We start from the raw sequence: 21,640 nt of genomic DNA, 5'->3' as shown, positions 1-21,640 counted from the left end.
ATCATCGTGCTGGCCTTCCAGTACAAGGATAGTTTCCTCCTGTGACCTGGTCGAGGAGCAAATGGATAGATTCGATCTTGATCATGGAAGATGCAAATGAGCGCAATTCTGGAGTTTCCAAACTGACGGTGCGACTATATTCTATCGACGTGATTGTATCAGACATGCACTGATTCTTCCAGTAGGTGTCAGTCCGCATTCGCCCTCTGGCTCCGAAAGACTTTGCAAAAGAGAACGTACAAACGACCGCCCGAGCGCTAGACGATACAGTTAGTGTCTATAGAAAATTTTCGGTCCACCACTGCATGGATATTCGGTTGTAACGAGTATTCTGCGTCCTTAGAACGTGATCGTCACTGAACCTACTCCTGAGACTTTTGACGACCACCTTCGGAAGGATCGTCCGAAAGAGCGCATATACGCATTCGACCGCGTATTTGGCGAAAATGCGACACAGGAGGAAGTCTTCCAAGGAACAGTGGAGAACTTGGTCCATTGGGTCGTAGACGGGTTCAATGCGACCGTTTTTGCATACGGTAAGCGGCAGTTCCAGTGTTTCGCATACGAGCGCTGCTGACCCACTTGATGTCTTCCAGGGGCAACTGGTAAGTATCACTAAAGTGTAGCGGAAAAAAAATGATGAAACATAGCGACCAGAAGTAAAGATGAAGCCACTGACCTTCGTTGCCGTACCTCGATGTCGAAAATGAATCTTCAGGAGGTATGGGGTTCAACTCTTTTGATTTGTGTTGGATCACTTTCTTACTGAAGCATCAATTCTAGCGGGCAAGACATATTCCATGCTTGGAAACGACACGGAGCCCGGCATCATAAATCTGACTCTGCGGGCACTGTTTGCTGTCTTGAAGCATAACGGTGATCAGCCAGAAGCACGGTCGAAACCAAAAAAAGGCCGGCAGCCCTCATCAACCCCGTCAACCACCTACACCGTCAGTCTCACTTTCCTGGAAATCTACAATGAGAACATTCGAGACCTACTGTCGGGTGTCAGTGTACCAAGAGCTGACTACTTGGACCTCCGGGAAGATCCGACACGGGGTGTCGTGGTGTCGGGGATTACGAGCGTCCGAGTCAGAGATGTGGAAGAGATATTGGCAGTGTTGAAGAAGCGGAACCGATATCGAACACAGGAGGCCACAGGCGCAAACGAGGCCTCATCTCGATCTCATGCGGTTCTGCAGGTGAGAATGTGCCCATATGCTAGGAAGCTGTTATGTCTAGACCTGCGTCTCACGTACATAGGCCGATCTTGGTGAATCTTGCACTTCAATTGTCCTTTCCCCAAGGTGCTAGTAGGCTGTGCTACCGCAAACAAGACCGGGAAGAGAACAGAGCGTTATGGAAAACTCAGTATGATCGATCTGGCGGGATCAGGTACGTCTCACCTGGAGCATGAGACTCTTCAGCCCTGGTCAATACCTAACGCTTACGCACATCATTGCAGAAAGGGCTGCTGAGACGAAGGTAAACACATCCCTGGACTTCACCACGGCTCGCCATGACTTGACACATTATATATTTCCAACTCATCACTATTCCCGCATATACACCAGAATCGAGGCTTGAGAATGATCGAAGGCGCGAATATCAATCGATCATTGCTGGCCCTGGGCAACTGCATAACCGCCCTCGCCGATACCTCGAAGCGCGGAAAGTACGTCAATTACAGGGACAGTAAGCTCACCAGGCTCCTCAAAGTAGGTCGGGCATTTCATCTGTGTCATCAATCAACTACTATCCTTCTCACTTCTGAAGCACCTGGAGAGCTTGCACCGATTAACAACATTTTCACCGACTAGGACTCTCTGGGCGGAAACTGCCGGACAGTCATGATAGCCAACATCAGTCCAGCTTCCACAAGCTTTGATGAGACTCTGAATACTCTAAAATATGCTACCAGGGCGCGCACCATCAAAACGAAGGTAAGCATGCAGCGGCAGTAGAGTCGAAAGAGAGAGTCTGAGATGTGCTGCCGCTGCTTCTAGGTTACGCAACAGGTATCCACAAAATATGAGCCGTACAATGCCACGATACAGCAGCTGCAAGGGGAAATCGGAGTTCTGAAAGACCGACTGACACGTGCGGAAAGCACGCACCTTCTCGCTGATAATCCTATCAGAGCGGCTGCGAATATCAGTGCCAGAGATCTGTTCCAAACACAGGGGCCCGGAAGCAAGCGTAGCAGTGTCGCTGGTCGACCCCGATATGAGGAGAAGCTGCCGCCGTTACATCGCCCAGGGACAAAGGAGTCGACATACACCACAATACAGCAGCGGCGGTCTGTTGGATCCATCAATGAACCAGCGAATGAAGCTCCGTCCCCAATATTCTCGCAATTGCGGACAGTGTTAGAAAGAGCGTTTGCACGACATCAGGAGTCCTTCAAATATCTGATTGCGGCAGAAGAAGACCTAGAGGACGAAGCAGAGCTAGATGAGCTGCGGACCAAAGTTGACGGCATCGAAGATGAGATTCGTCACATCCAAAAGGTGAATGCCTTTATCGTGACGTTGGGCGCTTGCAAACAGCACGGGACACCTGACACAATCAATGTAGAGTTTACCAACCTCCCTTGATGCTCGCGAAAGAGAAATCTTGGACCTAACTGTTCGCTTGCATTTCTTTCGAGCAGATAGTAAGTTGCAGTCCAGTTCCCTCGGCGCGGTTAGTAACATACATATCTGATCACCAAAATCTATTCTATAGATGAAGATCTCCAGCATGTGACACAAATGCAACGCCTTGTTCAATCGCAAACGAAAATCCTGATGGACGCATCCATGCTGGCACACCAGACAGCCCTGGACAGAGTGTTGGAGTTGCAGAAAGGGGCTGCAAGCAGTAAGGGAGGGTCAGCTGTCGCGACGCAGTTGGGCTCTCTCCACAATGAATTGCTTGCGAACAAAGCAAATTTTGCCAATGGTCGCGATGCCAGTAGAACTTTGGAAACCAACATCCAGCGTACGGCAGCTCGTATTCGTCAACGGAAAATACTAGATCAACATGGGGTACCAACCATCGTGGTACAGCCTCGAGATGGAGGAGACCATGAGGCGAATATTAGCGATGACGACTTCGATGAGGATGATGAAGGGGAAATGGAGAAGAACGACAGCAAAATCTCTCGGAGGTCATCAGACGTTGGATCAGGACCTGTTGGGAAGAAAAATGCCGGAACATCCATGAATACGTCACTATCACCTTTACCCGCACTGCCTCCGAACAAAAACGTTACCAAATCGCAGCCGAGCGATCGAAGGATGGACCTCATGAGGAAGGCATATAGTGTCTCGAAGCCTGGCGCACGCCGATGAGACCACATTCGTAATTTGGCGTTCTGGAGGACATGTGCTTACTGTATATATACCGCTCGCTTTTGTTCATATTACCGATACCAACCTTGGTTGATATCGAAGTGTACCGTTGCATCTCATTGCCACTAAATACAAGATCCCAAGGGGTCTATAGAGCTTCACTCGAATAAAGGATGGTCGATGTTCAGAGTTTCTGCGCCATGTTCACCGCCGCAAGCGTCAAATGGTGCTTTGTTCCGAATACAGCTGCGTACACCTCACATGCATTTTTGGCCGCCAGTAAAGCGTGAGAAGCCGCCTTGGCTGATCCCGCCTGACCTCCAGCACCACCATCACGGCCTTCAGCTGCATGTGCGAGTCCATCTGTTGAGTTCGCTTCAGGCTCCCGATTTGTTTCCTGATGCGCGGTTTCCGCTTGTGATATCAACTCTACACTCTGGTCATCCATGCGTTCGTAGCGAGCGTATAGGATCGCAAGAAGATGGAGCGCTTTCGCATGGATCTCCTGTAGCTTTGCGGATGCTTGTGGTGAAGCGATCGCGCTGTCTCCTACTATAGTCGTCAGCATCTGGATTCCTTCGGCTTCTTGAGCTTCATCTACAAGAGATTCGGTAGGCATGGGGGTTAAAGCAGAATCACTAATAATATCAAGTACTCTACCACAAAATGGCAACTTCTCGAACCTAGGATGGTATCATTCTCTTCAACCACATATTCTTGACCCGAGACCTCTGGCGTCGATGGTAGTGAAGATGCACTCTCCTCCACATGGCGCACTTTGAGCAGGGTATCAAACCATATCCGAACAATAAGCTCAAACAGCGACTGGGCAGTGTCCAGCTGATTGAGGGCTTGGAAGACAGTCGCCAGATGGAAATATCCGCCCGTCACTAGAGAAGACGACATATCAGTTTCCCCGTATATGACTCGCCATGACTACCTTCAAATCCTCTACCTGAAACGTGCTCTGGATCATTCTTGACCAGTGATGAAAAATATATCTGGAAAGAGCGCAAGTACATCAGATATTTCCTGCTCACCTCAGAAAGCGCGCGCCCACACGTAGGGAACTCACATCAGCAGCAAAACAGTCCCTCGCCTCCGTATACTTCTTCTTCGCCTTCCACAACAGTCCGAAATTTCTATTCAGCAAAGCTTCCACCACCGCATCCTCAATCCGCTGCGCCTTGGCTTCCACATCCACCACCGGCTCGCCTGGCTCTCCCGAGCGGTGCTCTACACCACCACCGCCACCATCTGCCTCGGCCCGCGCGCTGGCTCGCTTCATAAGCGCCCATCGCGCGAGCGATAGATATTCCTCCGCTTGGGAGAGCTGGCCGAGCCCAATGCTGGATTCGCCGAGGAGGAGGTAGGACGGGATGAGTTGCGCTGCATCGGGGCCGTGGATCTGAATGGCGGATCGGAGGGATTGGAGGGCGGCTGGGATGGCCAAGACATACTAGTTGATGATTTTGGAATGGCCAGTCAACACTTTCAATCACTCCACTAGGTCTTTTAACTGCTGCTGGATGTTTACCTCTCCCTCAAACAGCTTCTTGTGCGCCTCGGTGGTCGCGATCTCATGCAGCTGTCCATACCGCGTCCGGACCTGCTGCTCCCTATGCGCACGTTCCTCCTCTGATCCCAAGATAGACACTGGGGTCCTTCATCAACTCCGCTGGTTAGTGTATGCTTCACGTTCCTAATGCTACCATATCACGTGGTACCTCAAAGGGATGAGGAGCGAGCAGACCCGCTCATGGATGCTTTTCCAATCTGATACTTGATGCTCTTTGTCGCTAATGGCAGTTCAGGGGTTTCAATTAGCAACCCAATACGAGACTCCGTATGTTCGACTCGGCTGATATTCCCTCACCAGTAGTATGTTACTCGACACCCATCACATCGCAGATATCTGTGGACACCACACATTTAGACCATCGACGATTCAGTTCCAAGAGAGAAAACAGCACATACGCTGGCTTCCCACAAAGCTCACAGAGAAGCTTCACACCTACACGGAAACGATGCTTAGATTCCTCACGAACCAAAACATATAATGCAAACTTCCTCACCTTTGGGGTTCGCCAAAGGGTTGATTTGCGTCACGGTCGATACTGCAGGCTTCCTCATCTCATGGATTTTTTGTGCTTTTACTATTGAGATTCTCGCTTTCTTGTTGTCCTTTTTCGGTCTTGCCGGGTTTTCATCTGCCCTTTCGTCAAAAGTTTTGGCCGATTGGCGGGCATACCGTCAACGCCAGAATCGCGTGTTTTGGTAAGCGCCTGCTGTCAATATGCCATACGCGAGCTTGCCCCTCGAATATGGAAGCGTCGTGTTTCCCTCCATCAGATTTTTTCCTGGTAAGCGCAGACCCATGTCAACTCAAAAGTCAAAAGGTAAACCAGCTTGCCAGTCGGCCATATTTCGGATATAAAAGATACAAAAGAAATTTGAAGTATAAGCAAAGTGTGGAGGGGTGAAGGGGGTGTGGGAATCTACATAAAAGACATCTCAGTTCCATCTTTCATTGCATTCCGATGATGCCCGAAAGGCGCCCAGTCTTTCAATCCCCATTCAGAGAGCGGCCAAAATTTCTGGGGATCGTCCAGCACAAGAGCTGATTGCAGATCCCCCTGATTTCGATCTAAACAAAACGCAAAATGTATGTCCAACTCGTTCTTGTTTTTGAGCGACCCGCAGTTCGTGTGGATAGGGGACGGGGTGGTATCTGATATGTGCGCGAGGTTGAATGAAGCGGGGAGACAAGGACCAGGAGAGAAGTCCTTGATTTCATAGTTATATACCCACGCCGTCGACTTGCTTCTCTCCTAGGTGCATATGTTCCAGAGCCCCTTCGACGACAGTTGGCTGCACCACCGAATCGTACGCGTTTCGTTCCATGACATCGCAATAGCGTGCCACGATCTCGTAGCAGAATCCGTACTGCGATAATGATTGTACCATCAACACGCGCTGCGAACGTAGGTGGTGGACAGTGGCCAGGATCATGTCGTGCGGTGAGGTTTCGGGGGCGAATGTGGTGGGCGTGAGAACAGGGCGTACGGTCGACCATGTATCTGAGGGTGTTGACGACGACTTTTCGTGACCTCCGGATGGCAAGCTAGTAACAGCACTTGGTGCTTGATCTTGCACCGGGGTGTTGTCAGCATCGGCGTGCATCGGATGATTCGTGCTGATCGCCTTCAAGACTGCATCGACGCAGATGAACGCGCCTGTGCGACCGCAGCCAGCCGAGCAATGCACAATGACAGGCCCCACTTCCTCCCTCCCAAACTTGATATCGAGCCGCTGGCACATCGTAGATACCAGGTAGTGCACGCGGAGCATCTCATCGGGGTGCTTGGGCACGCCGTGGTCTGGCCAGCCGAGGTACTGCACTTGCCAGATCGTTTCCGCTTTGTCTTCCCGTTCGTCCACCACCACCCGGAACTGGCGCACGACAGTACCACCGCCGGCCGAAGGAGTCCGGTTTTCACCGAAAAGAAGGGGTATCTCTCCCTCATGCGTCACCCGCGTCCGACCGTATAGCATGGAATGCCCCTCGTCCGGCCAGTACTTGTGGCACGTTTGGCTGCCTCGTTGTACGTCTGCGTCTGCCACCAACATGAGCACAATGCGTGATTTTTGCTCCCAAGCCATCCGCCAGAAATCTTCGAAGGTACTGGCGATCGGGCCCTGGGTAGCTATGTACAACCGATGGCCGGCAGGGGAGACGATGAACGAAGCGTTGATGTAGTCGTTGTGACGGGTGTGCTGTTCAGCTGTGGCCGCCTTGTACGGTGACAATGACGCTCCGTCTTCGCGCATATCCGGAGTCAACTGTCCATCGCAAGCAAGCTTGACCCGATTGTGGTTGAAGGGCCAGATGTTGTTGTAGCGATTCCGGGTCGCGCCGCCCTCCAATGCATCGGACACAGAGAATGGATCGTCCCGAGATTGAGCACGGAATGCGCAGTCTAGTCGCCTCTTCTCAGCAGCCTCGACGATGGCAAAGTTCTGTTCAATCTGCCTCCTGACATTGCCCTGACGTACAAGATCTCTCAAGAACAACGGTATGTGCGTATTGTTCACATCGATCGTGTCCGCAAGCATCCCATCCGCGTTGAGTTCAGATGCACTCTGGTGGGAAGCGTACGTCGGTTGTAACAGCGCTGGCCTAGCTGCTCCAAGCGCGCCGAGAGCAGAAGGTGCGGTAAGCGGTCCTGTGATGGATAAGTGAAGGTTAGTAATTGAAGTGCCAAATGATCGTCAAGATTAGCACCGCATGGATCCTTACCTCCTATATTTAATGGCGCTCCTCGAGTGATGTTATTTGTGTTCGGTGCTATGCTCTCGGAACCTTGGGGTGGCGGCGAGGAGTCACAAAGATCAGGATACTGTTCGGAGAATGCGGTAAAACCTCCCTGTAACCATCCAATCCTCGCCGTCGAGTTCGCGTGCTGAAGCTTTCGTGCCAGAAGGACGATAGGCGATCCTTCAGCTGTGTTCAGGGAGTCGTCGTCGTAAATAATGATATTCTCGAACTTTGTCCAATCCTTTAGCACGTTCTTGGCGTGGTCAGAAGTCAGTGCCCCAAAGAGTTTCACGGGCGTGCAGGCGGGTCGTTTCAACATCATAGTGGGCACAGAGAGATTGACCGACGAACATATCCGGAACTCAGAGTAGTGTTGGTACGAACGCATGTCCAAACCAAGGACTGTATGTGTATTCGCCGACGAAGCGGATGTTTGGGATTGGAGAAGGCTGGCGAACTGGCTGGGTTCAAAGGCGACCGCATCTTTGGGTCCGGCGGCCTTTTGTACGTTTACCGAGTTGACAGATCCATCTCTCGCGTCTCCATTTGGCACGGACGACGCAGGTCCGCAAGGCAAGGATGGGGCTGCAGGGCCCTTCCTTAGCCCTGCTGAAGTCCCCGGCATCGACAGATTGAACGTGTCATGGCGAGGGAGTCCCGGCGTGTCCAGCGCACCCGGAGTTCTCGCGCCCCCAGGAGCACGGTTTATTACGATATGTTGTCCGGGTGCGCCTCTTGGCCCGCCATGCGAAGGTCCCACCGCTGGAGAGTATGGTCCCGCCGCTGAAGAGTACGGTTTCTGCCCGGGAGTTTGCTGTGATGGCGTTTGTGCAACGAGGGACGGATGGAAAAAGTTGTTATACGGTGATTCTGGCACGGCGCCAGCTGGGGTGAGGAAGGGGAGAGTCGTGGAGAACGCCTGAAGTGGGGATGCAGTCGGTCTTCCTGGATGACAGAAAGATTGCATATAAGTGTAAGTATTGAGTCAACCGCCACGACAGCCAGATACCACCAGAGAATCATCAACAGCGAGATGAATCTTACCCGTTGTTGGAACTGAGAAGTAGTCTACATTGCTACGAACTTCATTTGAGCTCGACCGCCCGTCGCCCGCATAAACTCCTTTGTTACATCGAGGGCTGAATCTCGCCTCGCTATCGAGGTCCGGTGTCGTGCGAGTGTACAGGGTTGCCATCGCAGATGCCGCTGGCGGCGAGAGTTCCTTGAGCGGCTTCAACTTGACAGTGTCGGTCCGGCAAGAGCGAGGTCCAGTCCCAAGAGTCTTCCTGTTGGCGGAAGGCGGAAGAGGAGGCTTTCCAGAGTTCTGAAACGAAGAGCGATAGCCTGGAATGAAGCCTGCCAGAGTGAAACTGGCGTCGGTCTGAGTACGTAGTGGAAGCCCGAAAGAAGCGAACGGGAAAGCAGCGAGTGGAGTCGTCGGACGAGGGGTGCCTTTGTCTGCAGTCAGACAAATGCGTTGCTCGAGCAAGAATGCTTTTCGCGTCAAACCGGATGCGGGACTCTCGGAAAGAGGATCGCACAACAACAAAAAAAAGGTTTTTCACGGTGGCAGTGACGAAACTCCGTATGGGTTGGGTTTAAGGGCGGTATAACGGCGGTAAGGGTTGGATATGGCGTAATGGGGGAACTGTTCTATGCCGAGCTGTTCCTGTCTTCTGCACGGGTTCGCTCAGAAAATATAGACGCCTTCGACCCGTTCCTTTGCCGACGAGAGATATGGGACTGTCAATAGCGTGACGGCAGTTGCTTGGCGGCTTGCAGCGGAAGTTGACTTGCAATGGCAGGCCGGGGTGCGGGATGGAAGTGGAAGCGAATCGTTCTAACTCCCAAGCTTTCGGAAAGTAAATAGGATACCAAGCGACGACGGACGAAACAGGATATACGAGGCAGTGCTTATGGCGTTCACTGACTGACAAAGTTGGGCCACGTCGTGCGTCAATAGGAGTTAGTTCAACCTATGGCAACCACCTTTTTCCCCTCTATTCTCTCCTCTGCAAGCGGACGTTGGGGCAATGATAATCGATACTGCATAGGCACGCACCACGAGCTCCCCTCGAGACGCGGAGAAGGCTGAGAAGGGCCGGTCGGCTCGGCTCCGCTCCTCCTTGGCTAATGTGTCTTACTATGGGATTTGCATGATCATGGGCGAGAATCACCGTGAATCGGCTGATTGTCAGACACTCATAATGAATTGATTTTCTTCAAACGCGTCATTCCAACGCGACAAAGACGTCAGCGTCATCGCCCCGGCACTGCCACAGTGCCACGCTAAAAGGCAATGATGGCTGGGCTATTAAAGACACTCTCTGAGACGCTCTTACGCTGACAGTCCAGTCCAGACTTCCAGTCGCTTGGGCCCAATTGTGAATGAACGCCCAATGCCCAGTGGTCCGCTCATGCAAAAGCGAAAAAAAGGGGTCGCTGTCGGATCGAGAACCCCCGGCGATCGCACTCCACTTTTCAGACGTTTGCAGGCAGGAGCCAAAGCGGGGCTCTCGGGAAAAAGAAGACAGAACAGCATCCTGGCATCTCAGAACGACTCCGATCAAAGCCACAGAGGAGGCGGAGAGATCGCAGCTGCGGCTGAGCTGCCTTTGAGAACGAACCATGGGCCTCCCTTTCTGTCTGTTCATTGTTCTTTGTGCTCTTCTGGTTTGAGAAAGTCCTTACACCGTCACACGAATGGAATTCCAAGGCCCCGGGCACGGCAACGCTGCGTGGAAGAAAATATGCTGAAATAAATGTCCCTGAAATAAATCAGCGACGACTTGGATTTCAATTATGGGGAGTCGCAGCTTTATGGACACTGACTGTAGCATATCGCGTCTTCACCCCCATTCCCCATAGAGACCGACTTCCGTTTCTGCCATCCTGAACTGACTCAACTCCCAAAGACTTATGCCTCCCATTTACGTAGTGGAGTCGCAGGTGCAACTTGAGCCGAACTGGCTCTTCTTGTGTTGCATACCCTGGCTCCACATGAAGGGGCATATCCGTAGCCTTTGGGCCCTCTTCAAACTGCTACTGTTCGTCAAGGCTCAGCTCATCCTTCAACCGAATGCAACGCAGTATCTCACCACCTCCATCACACACAATTCAATTCACCACCATATTCACAAAAAAAACGTAAGAATGTCATCCACGACTCAAACCCCGCCACACATCACCACGCAGGTTCCTTCTCCGAAGAGAATCATGGCGGGGTCTGCTAAATCGGGACTAAGTCTCCTCTACCCGATCTGTTTAGATCACACATCCCATCGCTGGAGCCCCGTCCGGCATGTGGCCAACCCTTCCCTTTTCAGGGTTGGTATGGCCGCCGAATGGGGTCCCGAAGGTGATCAGATAAGGTCGGGGTATAACTTTGGGGGAGAATCCCGAAATGGGAGAGTTGCGCCTTTTTGTTTCGGTGAGGAAGTGTCACGTGAGTTCTCACTGCATGACATGTGACTCGTCGGAGGTTCAATTCCGTGGACCTTCTCCCCCCGAAGCAGCCCCGAAGACGCAAGTCCAAAAGGTCCAAAAAGTGTTGAGATGATAAATGCATTGTTACATTTTTGCATACTTCAAGAAGGCCGAAGCCGTATGTCATTTCTCCCTCATAGCTGCCTCGTAGTTTATGCACGACACTCAAATATACACTCACGAATCATGGCTGGAAGCTCGTTTGTCAAGTCCGCACCCGAAAGCGGGGTGGGGCGGGATGGGATAATATTATTTCTCCAATGGACAAAAAGCTATACAAGAAGGTTCAACGAGGAGGTAAAAGTCGCGAGACCAGTCGCGAGAGATGTACAAAAGCTGCCCGTGGGAAAGGGTTCCTCCGGGCGAATAAACATCAACAAAATATATACGTATAAGGGGACGACGGTGGTTTTCCAAACGCTCGCTTTGGATATGAACGTCGTCCTCTTGGTTCTGCTCTAGACCCCGCAGATGCCAGTGACCCTGACGACAGGTTTCTGCGGCGTGATAGGCCTATCGATATCCATCCCATCGGCATCACAGCTCTGTTGCACCGCTGCAGTGTTGTAGACCGGAATACACCACGGCGACGCCAACATCGACGCAGCAGGGTGCGAACCCGCCCGCGGACACTCGACAATCGCATCCCCCGACTGCTGCTGAGCCAACGACTGCAGCACCGCCGAAGTCGAATCCGCCCCGCTGTACATCACCCTCTTGACACCTCCTCCGAATCCGTGCTGTTGACGTTTCGCGACGTGGGTATATGTGGTGGGTGAGGTCGCGGCGCCGGGGCTGTTTGGAGACATAAGCATCATGTCGTCCATGTGCATATCCGACTCGTCCTCGTCGTAGGCGCATTTCCGTTTGCGCGACGAGACCATCAGCTCTGGCTTAGGTGTTTGAGGGTGTTGAGGGTGGAAGGCCGGCATGCTGTGTTGGTGGTGGTGGAAGAAGAGGCCGGAAGACGTGTTTTGGAATGCGGGGGTTGTGGCAGGCATGTTTTTGAAGTTAATACGAAAGCTTATGCTGAACTTCTATGAACCTAAAGGATGAAAGCCGTGGTGAGTTCCAGGAAGTCGACTTCTGGTCTATATACCCTCCCGCAGCCCGTGGGAAAAAGGCAATGCAGCAAGGGTCTCATTCTCCTTTACCTTCGAAATGCAAGTTCGGTCGGCCGACCCGACAGTTTTCTGACACGGGGGGAAAGGACAAGTTGAGGTTTGCGGTCAGCGGGATGTTTGCCAAAAGCTAGTCCACAACAAAGTGCTGTTTCAGAGGGAATTCAGATGCGGTGGGGAACCGGCCGAGGAAGGGTCTGAGAGAGACCGAGACTGAGCTTGATCCCTCTCCTCACGCGTGCTGTGCCTATTCCGGGATCACCGCACGCGTCGCTCAGCTCTGGATAAATACTGTAATTGCCGTAATTTGTGCAGGTCTCCCCGTAATAAAGTGTCCTGTCAGTCGGTGTCCTGACTGACCACCCTTCATCCACGCAGGACCGTCTGCCGCACAGCAGTTGAAAGGGAGGCTTACATTACATACAAATACACATCGCCGGAATGGTTAGCACAGCGATGAATGGGAACATGCCACGGGGGAAAAGGAATCCTACCACGTAAACGACGCAAGTATTGCATCGTCGGATTCCCAGGCATTGCCAAAGTGATCCCACACTGAACGGTTAGTTTCAACCAAGGGAACATATCACCAATAAGTGCAGTATTATTGGTGCAGTACAAGTGTCAGAACAGAATCGGATTCTAATTGAGTGTACATCTAAGAAATGTAAAGAAAATGTACAAATATATGTGCGTGGTATGTAAAAGGCAAAAGGCTCCTCTATCTGCCTGTCTGCTGCTGGTAACTATCTACAAGAAAGGATGTACAAAATGCAGAGAAGTATAGAGGCCTCGGAAGCCGACGTCCACTCTAGATGAAGAGGGAGGTGTCGACGTTGGGGCACCCAGCGGTAACATCCGCAGTGTTCTTCTTCACCTGCTTGGTGTTGAGATCGATCTGCGCCTGGTCCTTTTTCAACAACGCCTCGGTCAACTGGCACTGGTTCTTCAACGCCTTGTTGCGGTTTTTCTGGCACTTCAGGGCAGCGATCTTGGCCTTGTCTGCAGCGGACTTGCCGGTGATGGCGGCAATGGCCGGGTTAAATTTGGTCTTTTCGGCGTTCTCGGCGACCTGGCGAATCACTTCGAGTTGTTTGGCGCCGAAGGAGGCTGGGCAGACGACGTTGGCGTTGGCGACCGCTGCGGGGCCGTCGCCGGATTTCTTGGAGATGTCGATCTCGTCGAAGGTTGGGGTGCCGGTTGCGAGGGCGGCGTTGTCTTCGACTGTTGCGGTCGCAGCAGAGTCATCGACCGTAGCAGTAGCCGCGGAGTCATCGACGGTCTCGCTGGCAACTTCCGTCGCGGCGGCTCCCGAGTCCTCGACGGTAGCGGTGGCAGCCGAGTCATCAACTGTCGCGGTGGCAGCCGAATCATCAACCGTCGCGGTGGCAGCGGAGTCATCGACGGTAGCGGTGGCAGCCGAGTCATCGACGGTAGCGGTGGCAGCTGAATCATCAACAGTAGCGGTGGCAGCCGAGTCATCGACGGTAGCAGTAGCCTCAGCACCTTCGGTCGCCGACGCAGTGTCCTCGGCAACGCTGGTCTCAGCGGCGCTGCTCTCAACAGCTGTAGCCTCAGCAGCGCTAGTCTCAGCAGCAGCCGTGGCCGAGGCAGATGCAGTGTTATTCTTGTTTCCCTTCTTGCCTTTCTTTCCGGCCTTCTTCGCCTTCTTCGCCGCGGCCTTCCTAGCCTTGCGGGCCTTCTGAGCAGCAGTCCTTTCGAGCTTGGCAGCCTTGTTTTGCTGCTTGCCAGCCTTCTTGTTGGCGGTCGCTCCGACGGCGGTGGCGTTGGCGTTTCCCTTCAGCTGCGCGATCGCGCGGCCGACGCCGTTGTTGCCGTGGGAATGACCTTCGGATGAAGCCGCAAGGGCGGAGGTGATGGCCGTGGCCGCGAGAAGGATGGTGGAGAGACGGAAGTGCATGGCTGATGTTCTTGTGCGGGTGGTTGTTCCAAAGAGGGGTGGGATGTTGGTGATCTCGAACATACGCTCGCCTTTTATACGTTGCATCCGGTGAGGTACACTCTCTTTCCCGCCACCAACAAAACGGCATCCCAACAACGGCAACGCTTCTCGGCGAGGTTTTCCTTCCGGTACAGAACTCCCGTTAGGCGGGTCCGTCGGTGAAGAGAAGCGTATACAATCCCCTCCGAAACATTTACCAACCCATCCCACAGGAAAGGCGGGCCCTCATTCCGGGCGACGAGTGCAGCCAACCAACGCATATCGATGTGCCGGGGTTCTGGGCCCGAGTGCCAAGCGTATCTCGCTGGTTCCGACTTTCAACGAGACGCAACTCACACCCAACCTTGCCCAAATGTTATAAAAAAATCTTGGCCGCATCGTGCCGGAAGGGGTTTATTTTCTTGGCCGCATCCGAGGTGTTTCAGGATATCTTGAATTGTTTTGATGATTGTTTTTGAGAAACGACGGGACAATCCAACTCCAAACAAGGCGAAACGCGTTTGAACATCCAAGACAGTCACGTGAATTGACGCGTTGACGATTCAATGCATTTAACTTTTCGGTTTTTGGAAGGATCTTGCGAGGTTTGAGCACACAGACGGAAGCATCTCTTTCGCAATTGCGGAAGACCCATCTCCAGTTCTGAACCAAATTAGGGTAGCTCCGTCCCCATTCGAGCTCCTCTGGACATTCGAGGTTCGCACTGTTCCGCTTTTTCCAAAAAAAAACTCGGTACCAATTTGACAAAGAGAGCACAAGTGTATGTATGTACATTTCGGAGGGAGGGAGGTTTTCTATACAAGGCTATATACGATTCTGTCTGTCTGTCTGTCTATGTGCATCTAGAAAGGCAGTCAGAGGGGGAAACAGTGACTACCATGCCCCTTCGGCGTTCGACGACGGGGCTATATTGGCAGGTGAAGTGGGTTGCGTCTAAACGGTCTGGACGGCTGGAACCGAAGCGGTCGTGGAGGTAGCGGATGCCTCGGCGGCGACGGTTGCCTCGGCAGCGGCGGCTGTGGTAGAAGCGGCAGTGGCGGTAGCAGCGGTGTTGTTGTTCTTGTTTTGCTGCTTATTTCCCTTCCTACCTTTGCCTTTGCCCTTACCCTTTCCTTTGCCGTTGCGCTTGTTTCCACCGTTCTTCTTTCCCCCGGCGGCCTTCACGGCCTCCTGCAGCTTCTTCTTAGCATCAGCGGGCAAGTTCTCGCCGACCGCGAGGTCGAACTTCAACGCGTTCCTGAGCTCCTTCTGCACGGTCTTTGCAGAGGCCTTCAGGGTTGAGTTGGACGGTGCGCCTCTGACAATCCGGTCAATCTCGGACTTTGCTTTGCGGGTCCCGGCGGCGCTCTGAAGCTGGTCTTGCGCGTTGATCCCCTTGTTGGCCTTGATCTGTTCGCCAATGCGGGAGTTGGCGTCGGTCGCTTCCTTGAGGTCGGAAATCAGAGTTGTGGTGTTTCCGCCGGCTTGGGTGACTGCGTCGACGCCTTTGACGGCGTTGTCGAGGGACTTGACGACTCCCGCGCGCGCCTTGTCGAGTTTGGCTGCTCTCTTTGCTTCCTTGGCCGCTTTGGCTTCCGCTTGCTTCTTCTTGATTTCGGCTTTCTTTTCCTCGATCTTCTTTTTTATTTCGGCTTTCTTCTTTTCTTGTTCAGCTTTCTTCTCCTCGGCTTTCTTCTTGTTCTCCTCGGCTTTCTTCTTGTCCTCCTCGGCTTTCTTCTTGTCCTCTTCGACCTTCTTCTTCTCCTCTTCAGCCTTCTTCTTTTCCTCTTCGACTTTCTTCGCTTCTTCGGCTTTTTTCTTTTCCTCTTCGACCTTCTTCGCTTCCTCTTCCACTTTCTTTTTCTCCTCTTCGGCCTTCTTCTTTTCTTCTTCGGCTTTCTTTGCCTCTTCTGCCTGCTTTGTGGCCTCAGTGTTCTGGGCCCCCTCGGCTTGTGCGGTCACGGTGGCTTGGACGATCTGGACATCGACCTTCTGAGTTGCGCTCGCAGCGACGGCACCCTGAGCGGCAGTCTCCAGTTTCGCCTTGGCATCGGCAGGCAAGTTGCTGACGACGCTCGCCTCAAACTGCACCGCGTCGGTCAACGATCTTTGCACCTTCTGCGCGGCCGCGAGGAGGGCCGCGTTTCCGCCGGCGGACGCGACGATGGCATCGGCGGCGGCCTTGGCCTTGTTGGTTCCGTCCGCAGTCAGGAGCTGGTCCTGCACGCTCGGAGCAGCGCCGGTTTGGACCGCTTGCCCGATCCGTTGAATCGCGGCACCGATCTGGGAATGAGAGGATGGAAGGATGATCTTTAGTGCGCTGCCCTTCGAGCAATATTGGAATGACCCTTTTTTCCACATACCTCAGCGAAAGCAGCGTTCAATGAGTCGACATTGCCACCGGCAGCCTTGATTGCGCTGACCCCTTTGAATGCTTCACCAAGCGACCTGGTGACACCGGCGCGGGCGGCGGTCAGTTCTGGACTTGCTGCTTCAGCGCGTGCGGCGATGAGGCCTGCTAATGGTGCCCCCGTGGTTGCCGTGGCCATGAAGGCCGCGAGCACGGCGAGGACTACCGAGTGCCTTAATTGCATTGTAAGCTTTTCCGGATGAGTGTTTGTGTGTCGTGTTCGGGATCGGAAGCGGAAACTGGAAACGAGTTGCTGTGACGTCTTTGTTTGTGGTTGATTGGCTTGTTGGTTTGATGGATGAGGAGATGGGAGAACTCCGGTCTTGGCTTTTATATTTTCTTGGCAGGTACCCCGTCCAATCCAAAAATCGAAGCAAGAATGTATCACGCAAATGTAAAACGCACCTGCTGCTCAAGCTGTCTCTGAGATGGAATCCAATGGATCCCCTCCGAGTTGACAGCAGCATCCCGTCAGTACCTCCGTTCTCCGACCGGGTTTGACCCCCGCAATTAAGCGGATGTTTCCAAGTGCCGAACAATCAGGTTCCGTCCCGACAATCGGAGCCGGATGGCCCAGACGCAGGCCGGGTAACATGTCGGACCTTTCGATCGCTCGTCTGCTAGGTTTCTGACTCGGAACCCGGAAATGTCTGAAGAACTTCGAAAAAGGGATGGATTCAAGAGGGGGCGTGAAACTCTGTGAGGAATTTAACGGGGGTGGTGTCGGAGGCAGCTTACGTAAAGACCGATTGTTCGCGATTGTTTGCATTGACAGAATGTGCCCGTCACTGGTTAAGGGAGCAGCCCGGGGTGAGAAAACCTCCTAGCCGTATCCTGCTTGCTACAATTGAGGGACGACAGGCCCCGTGCGTCGGTCTCAGACTCGCAGCAGGATGTACTGTATGACGGGCGGAAGTTTTTGAAGCCCGTTAAGCGGAGATGTTTCGCCTTCGTCCCATGTTGTGCATCCTCCGTTGTCTTTTCCGTGGTGAAGTTGAGAGCACGTGTCGTTGCTGCAGCATGGAGCCGGAAGCAGATGTATCACGGATAACCAGGAATCTTCTTCCGACCTGGTGCTACTAAATATTTTCGGCGATAATCACAGAGACGCATCGAATTAGGCCCATCTGATTTGACACAGTGTGGTCGAGATATCATATCAAGATCGATCGATATGACATTAAGTGTCTGGATATCTGGCCGTCATCACTAGACGGTCACTACGGTGACTGATATAGAGCTGACTTCGCAGAGGCAGGACTACCATGGCTTGCGAGTCCTGCGAACCGCGCGCATCCCATAACGAGACAAGAGAGCGGTATGCCCCAAGACAAGTCGTCTGTGAGGTATCAGTGACCATGAAGCAGTGCCAAACTCGAACCCCATGTCCACGATCCACGTCAAAGTCGACGGTCCCCCCGCAGGAACTAGCATATGTCGTTCAGATTGGACGTACGTCGAGCAACTTCCGGCTCGAAAAAACTTTCAGGTTATCAAGCGGTCGCATATGAAGGTTCAGCAGCCTCGCGGGCCAGTCGGCCCTGACAGCAGAGCCAAAACGCCGTCTTCTCCTGCCGGTCGGCCAGGCATGATGGGGAATCATCCATAATGGCTCATAACCGCGTCCAACCTCGGTCGCCATTTCCACCCCCAAGGCCCCCGATTTCGTTGAGCAACGATGCTGCTTTGGGGCACCCCTCGAGAAAGGGGACTGCCCCCGAAATGAATGAAAAAACGCGGCGAGCTCAGGCGGTCTGACCCCTCTCAAGGCCACATCGGACGCCAATGCCGAGATGAAGGCATTCTCGATCTGACCCAGCGAACTCCAGAGCGGCCGCTCGCGCAAATCTGCCCTAACATAGTACTCGCATTTGGGCAGAATGGCCCGTTGTGGGACGACCGTGAGCAACCCTAGCAGGCAGCCGAGCCCCGCCATTGTTCCTGCTGGCGTACGCAAGGATTTTTGCGCCACTGCGACAGTGTACGGTAGGTGAATAGCTCGGAGTCGCCCAATCCAACGCCTTGCAAATAACCAGCCAAGAGGGTGCGAGTTCTTCTCCAATTTGATTTACGAGGGTCGCGATCGTAGTAGTAGTTTGCCTCGGCCATTGTAAAGGGGTTGATAGCTGGAAAATAGGCGTTGTGAAAAGCTGCTGGGAAAGGTATCGACACACAGACGGCTTCCCCTGTGTACCCAGCACCATAATCATTTCTTTGAATTGCCAGGGCAGCCACATTCCCACGCCCATCTTCCAGGGCGACGGCGACGGAGCTGCTTGACATGCGTTGGGTGACGTGAGGAGCTGCGAGGGGAGGGAGGAAGGGTCTGGAGAGGTCATTTTTTCTTGTGAGACACGCGACTTTGGTTTAGCAGTTGCAGTGGAACTGATGAACGAGCTCGACGGGTGAATTTTTCGTGTAGCAAGGAATGACAGGAAGTTGACAGCGTCTTCGCGACGCGTTTTCAGTGGAGCATGAACCAACAGTGAGACTCGACGCTGGAGACACTGTTCCAGCGGAGCGGAGTAGATAGACAACGAAAATGCACAAGTGCCATATATATATTTGAAGGGACAAGTACGCCATCAAGGGTACGAACTAGGAAAGGCATATATAGCTAACTGTTCAAGGGGGAAATCAATCTATGGGCATGGCGTGCGCTTGATGAGCTTCGAACTGTTGCCGGCTCATGAGCACCATGCAACGAGAGGGGGACGGAGCTGATACGCCGATATATACCGTTCACCAGCCACCAACAGGGTAGTCGTATCCACTTCCCGCATTTCCTCCGCCGTTTCCCCCGCCCTGATTTCCACCTCGGTATCCGCCGCCTCCACCCCCACCAGCGCCGCCTGCACGCCCAAACCCACCACCACCGCCGCCGCTCCGGCCACCTCCAAACCCGCCACCAAACCCACCCGCACTGCGTCCACCACCTGCATACGGCCTACGCAAGAAATCAGGCACAGTACCGCCGGTAGCAGTCTCCAGCTTCTTGATCAGCTCCAACCTCAAATTGGCATTGTCGTCGTTGTAGAAGCTGGTCGCGCGGCCGGTGTTGCCCGCTCGGCCGGTACGCCCGATACGGTGGACGTAGTCGTCGATCTTGTCGGGGAGATCGTACTGGATGACGTGGCCGACGTTAGGGATGTCCAAACCGCGAGCGGCGACGTCGGTGGCGATGAGGACGTTGGGTTGGCCGTGACGGAAGTTTCGCAGGGCGTGTTCACGTTCGTTTTGGGTCAGATCGCCGTGCATTTGGACCGAATGCTGGTTGAGGGAAGATCTGAGGTAGTTGGCGAGGATGGGGGCAGAGCGCTTGGTCTTGACGAAGATGAGGACAAGGTAGGGGTGCTCCTTGGTGCTGGCGCGGAGCTCTTTGTCGTTCTTGAGGAGCTCGCCCAGAGCACGTTGCTTGCCGTGGTGGTCCGCATAGATGATCTCTTGCCTGATATCGTCAGTCTGAAAACCACATCATTGTTAGCAACCGAACGTATGGTATCACATCATGAGGAAGAATATGCTCACAGTGCTTCCGATTTCGCCCACAACTATGAACAGGTAATCCTTCAGGAAGTCCTGGGCCATCATCTGAATGTCGACCGGAAACGTTGCAGAGAATAAAGCCTTTTGATGGGCAGGGTTCAAGTCGCAGCCATCCAGGATGTGACGGATGGCAGGTTCGAACCCCATATCCAACATCCGGTCGGCTTCGTCCAGGATGAGGTATTTGATTTTCCTCAAGGTGACTGCCTGACGTTCGATGAAGTCGATTAATCTGCCAACCGTGGCGATGAGAATATGACATCCATGCATTTTATCACGCTTGAGAGGTATGGAGAGTTAGCACGGGTCTGAGGGGACTATATAAGCGGGCCCAGGTAAACTAACCTGTTCGCCCGTCGGCGTCCCACCTACAGGAAGAAAGCGAGTGGTGAGATGTCAGAAGCTACGACTGCAAGTCAATTTAAGCCAGGATTGTACAAGAAGATTACTGTACCATAAATGACCGATACTTTGACAAACGATCGGTACGTGAACTTCAATGCTTCCTTGTGGATTTGGGTCGCCAGTTCGCGGGTTGGCGCTAGGATCAAGGCGACTGGAGAAGCCACGCGGCTGTCCATCGGCGTGGGACCATCATAGAAAATGTTGCTGATGACAGGAAGTAGGAACGCGGCGGTTTTCCCTGATCCCGTTTGCGCGCAAGCCATAAGGTCACGGCCTGCGCTTAGAGCGGGAATGGCAAATCTTTGGATTGGGGTCGGCTTGTTGTAAGACGCCAGCTCCCGTAGCATCCAAGCGATACCTTCGTGCATGCCAGAGTTCTAGTGGGCGGCGTGGAATTAGGTGACAGCTTTTCGCATACTCAACATTTTTGACGCACCGCGAAGGTTTCCAATGGTGGAGGCAGACGGACACCATGGGTGTGAACTGGAATGTCGTCGTATTTGGCGAAATTTATTCCTTCGGTTATTTTTTCTGAGAACAGGGCTTTCTCCAGTCGCATGTCTCTCGGTTTAGGCTGCCATGGTACTATTTGCCTTCTTTGAATGGAACCATGCACTGGGACGAATGGAGGAAAAGCATATGGGATGAGTAATCGATATGCGCATTGCTACAGTTCAAGTGCGCACGCCAACGTGAAAGCATTCTTATCCGAAGGTCCCGCAATCCTCTCTCCCTTCTAACATGACCGAAAAGGAGTTGTCACATACCTGGCGCCTGTTGCTGAGCATCCGAATCCGTTTCATCGGCCCCAGAACTGCCGTTGGCTGCCACGTGGTCGTCCGCAGAGCCGCAGCCGTTTGCCACCAATCCGGTATTCTCAAGGCTGAGCCGGGAACCAAAGTCCGAGGCGAGCTGGTTGATCGATTCGCTGCTTAAGTTCTGCGTCAGGCCAGGCCCGTAAGCGTCCTCGGCCGCTACCGCGTTCGTAGCTGAACTCATGGGAGGTATATGGTATGTGTTTTCCTTTTGGTGGATGGCTTCTGTATCTCGTCCCACAGCTAGAGCCTTTACGGGAGT

General features: G+C 53.2%; 6 protein-coding genes across 6 annotated transcripts; 1 reads left to right on the top strand and 5 right to left on the bottom strand.

Moving 5' to 3' along the window:
- Positions 1-83: 83 nt before the first annotated feature.
- EV422DRAFT_565032 (P-loop containing nucleoside triphosphate hydrolase protein) lies at positions 84-3,335 on the top strand (the record flags this gene model as incomplete). Its single annotated transcript, XM_053072257.1, has 12 exons — positions 84-128; positions 186-269; positions 344-536; positions 597-605; positions 784-1,202; positions 1,308-1,395; positions 1,466-1,485; positions 1,575-1,718; positions 1,821-1,943; positions 2,007-2,510; positions 2,578-2,656; positions 2,728-3,335. The coding sequence occupies 12 exons, from the start codon at positions 84-86 to the stop codon at positions 3,333-3,335; spliced, it is 2,316 nt and encodes a 771-aa protein (XP_052928221.1).
- Positions 3,336-3,406: 71 nt separating this feature from the next.
- EV422DRAFT_317033 (uncharacterized protein) lies at positions 3,407-5,563 on the bottom strand. The gene is made up of 9 exons (XM_053066241.1): positions 5,411-5,563; positions 5,313-5,349; positions 5,212-5,250; positions 5,063-5,134; positions 4,873-4,999; positions 4,411-4,794; positions 4,291-4,336; positions 4,019-4,225; positions 3,407-3,932 (listed from the first exon to the last, which is right to left on the bottom strand). Exons 1-9 carry the CDS (start codon positions 5,466-5,468, stop codon positions 3,520-3,522), a joined length of 1,383 nt encoding a protein of 460 aa, XP_052928220.1. The 5' UTR covers positions 5,469-5,563; the 3' UTR covers positions 3,407-3,519.
- A 413-nt stretch (positions 5,564-5,976) lies between these two features.
- EV422DRAFT_316915 (protein-tyrosine phosphatase-like protein) lies at positions 5,977-9,236 on the bottom strand. The gene is made up of 3 exons (XM_053066240.1): positions 8,698-9,236; positions 7,636-8,598; positions 5,977-7,561 (listed from the first exon to the last, which is right to left on the bottom strand). Exons 1-3 carry the CDS (start codon positions 8,846-8,848, stop codon positions 6,135-6,137), a joined length of 2,541 nt encoding a protein of 846 aa, XP_052928219.1. The 5' UTR covers positions 8,849-9,236; the 3' UTR covers positions 5,977-6,134.
- A 3,593-nt stretch (positions 9,237-12,829) lies between these two features.
- Positions 12,830-14,648, bottom strand: EV422DRAFT_519762 (uncharacterized protein). Its single transcript, XM_053069616.1, has 2 exons — positions 13,601-14,648; positions 12,830-13,573 (listed from the first exon to the last, which is right to left on the bottom strand). The coding sequence occupies exons 1-2, from the start codon at positions 14,266-14,268 to the stop codon at positions 13,072-13,074; spliced, it is 1,170 nt and encodes a 389-aa protein (XP_052928218.1). The 5' UTR covers positions 14,269-14,648; the 3' UTR covers positions 12,830-13,071.
- Positions 14,649-15,097: 449 nt separating this feature from the next.
- Positions 15,098-16,735, bottom strand: EV422DRAFT_316866 (uncharacterized protein). Its single transcript, XM_053066239.1, has one exon. It carries the CDS (start codon positions 16,561-16,563, stop codon positions 15,157-15,159), a length of 1,407 nt encoding a protein of 468 aa, XP_052928217.1. The 5' UTR covers positions 16,564-16,735; the 3' UTR covers positions 15,098-15,156.
- Positions 16,736-19,354: 2,619 nt separating this feature from the next.
- Positions 19,355-21,122, bottom strand: EV422DRAFT_573284 (P-loop containing nucleoside triphosphate hydrolase protein; the record flags this gene model as incomplete). Its single annotated transcript, XM_053073168.1, has 5 exons — positions 19,355-20,074; positions 20,141-20,437; positions 20,504-20,526; positions 20,613-20,940; positions 21,000-21,122. The coding sequence occupies 5 exons, from the start codon at positions 21,120-21,122 to the stop codon at positions 19,355-19,357; spliced, it is 1,491 nt and encodes a 496-aa protein (XP_052928216.1).
- Between the last annotated feature and the right edge of the window lie 518 nt (positions 21,123-21,640).

Source organism: Fimicolochytrium jonesii, assembly GCF_025526975.1.
Source record: "Fimicolochytrium jonesii strain JEL569 chromosome Unknown EV422scaffold_4, whole genome shotgun sequence".
Classification (NCBI taxonomy): Eukaryota; Fungi; Chytridiomycota; class Chytridiomycetes; order Spizellomycetales; family Powellomycetaceae; genus Fimicolochytrium; species Fimicolochytrium jonesii.
Note: the sequence above shows the minus strand (reverse complement) of the source record. Positions and strands in the feature narration are given on the sequence as shown.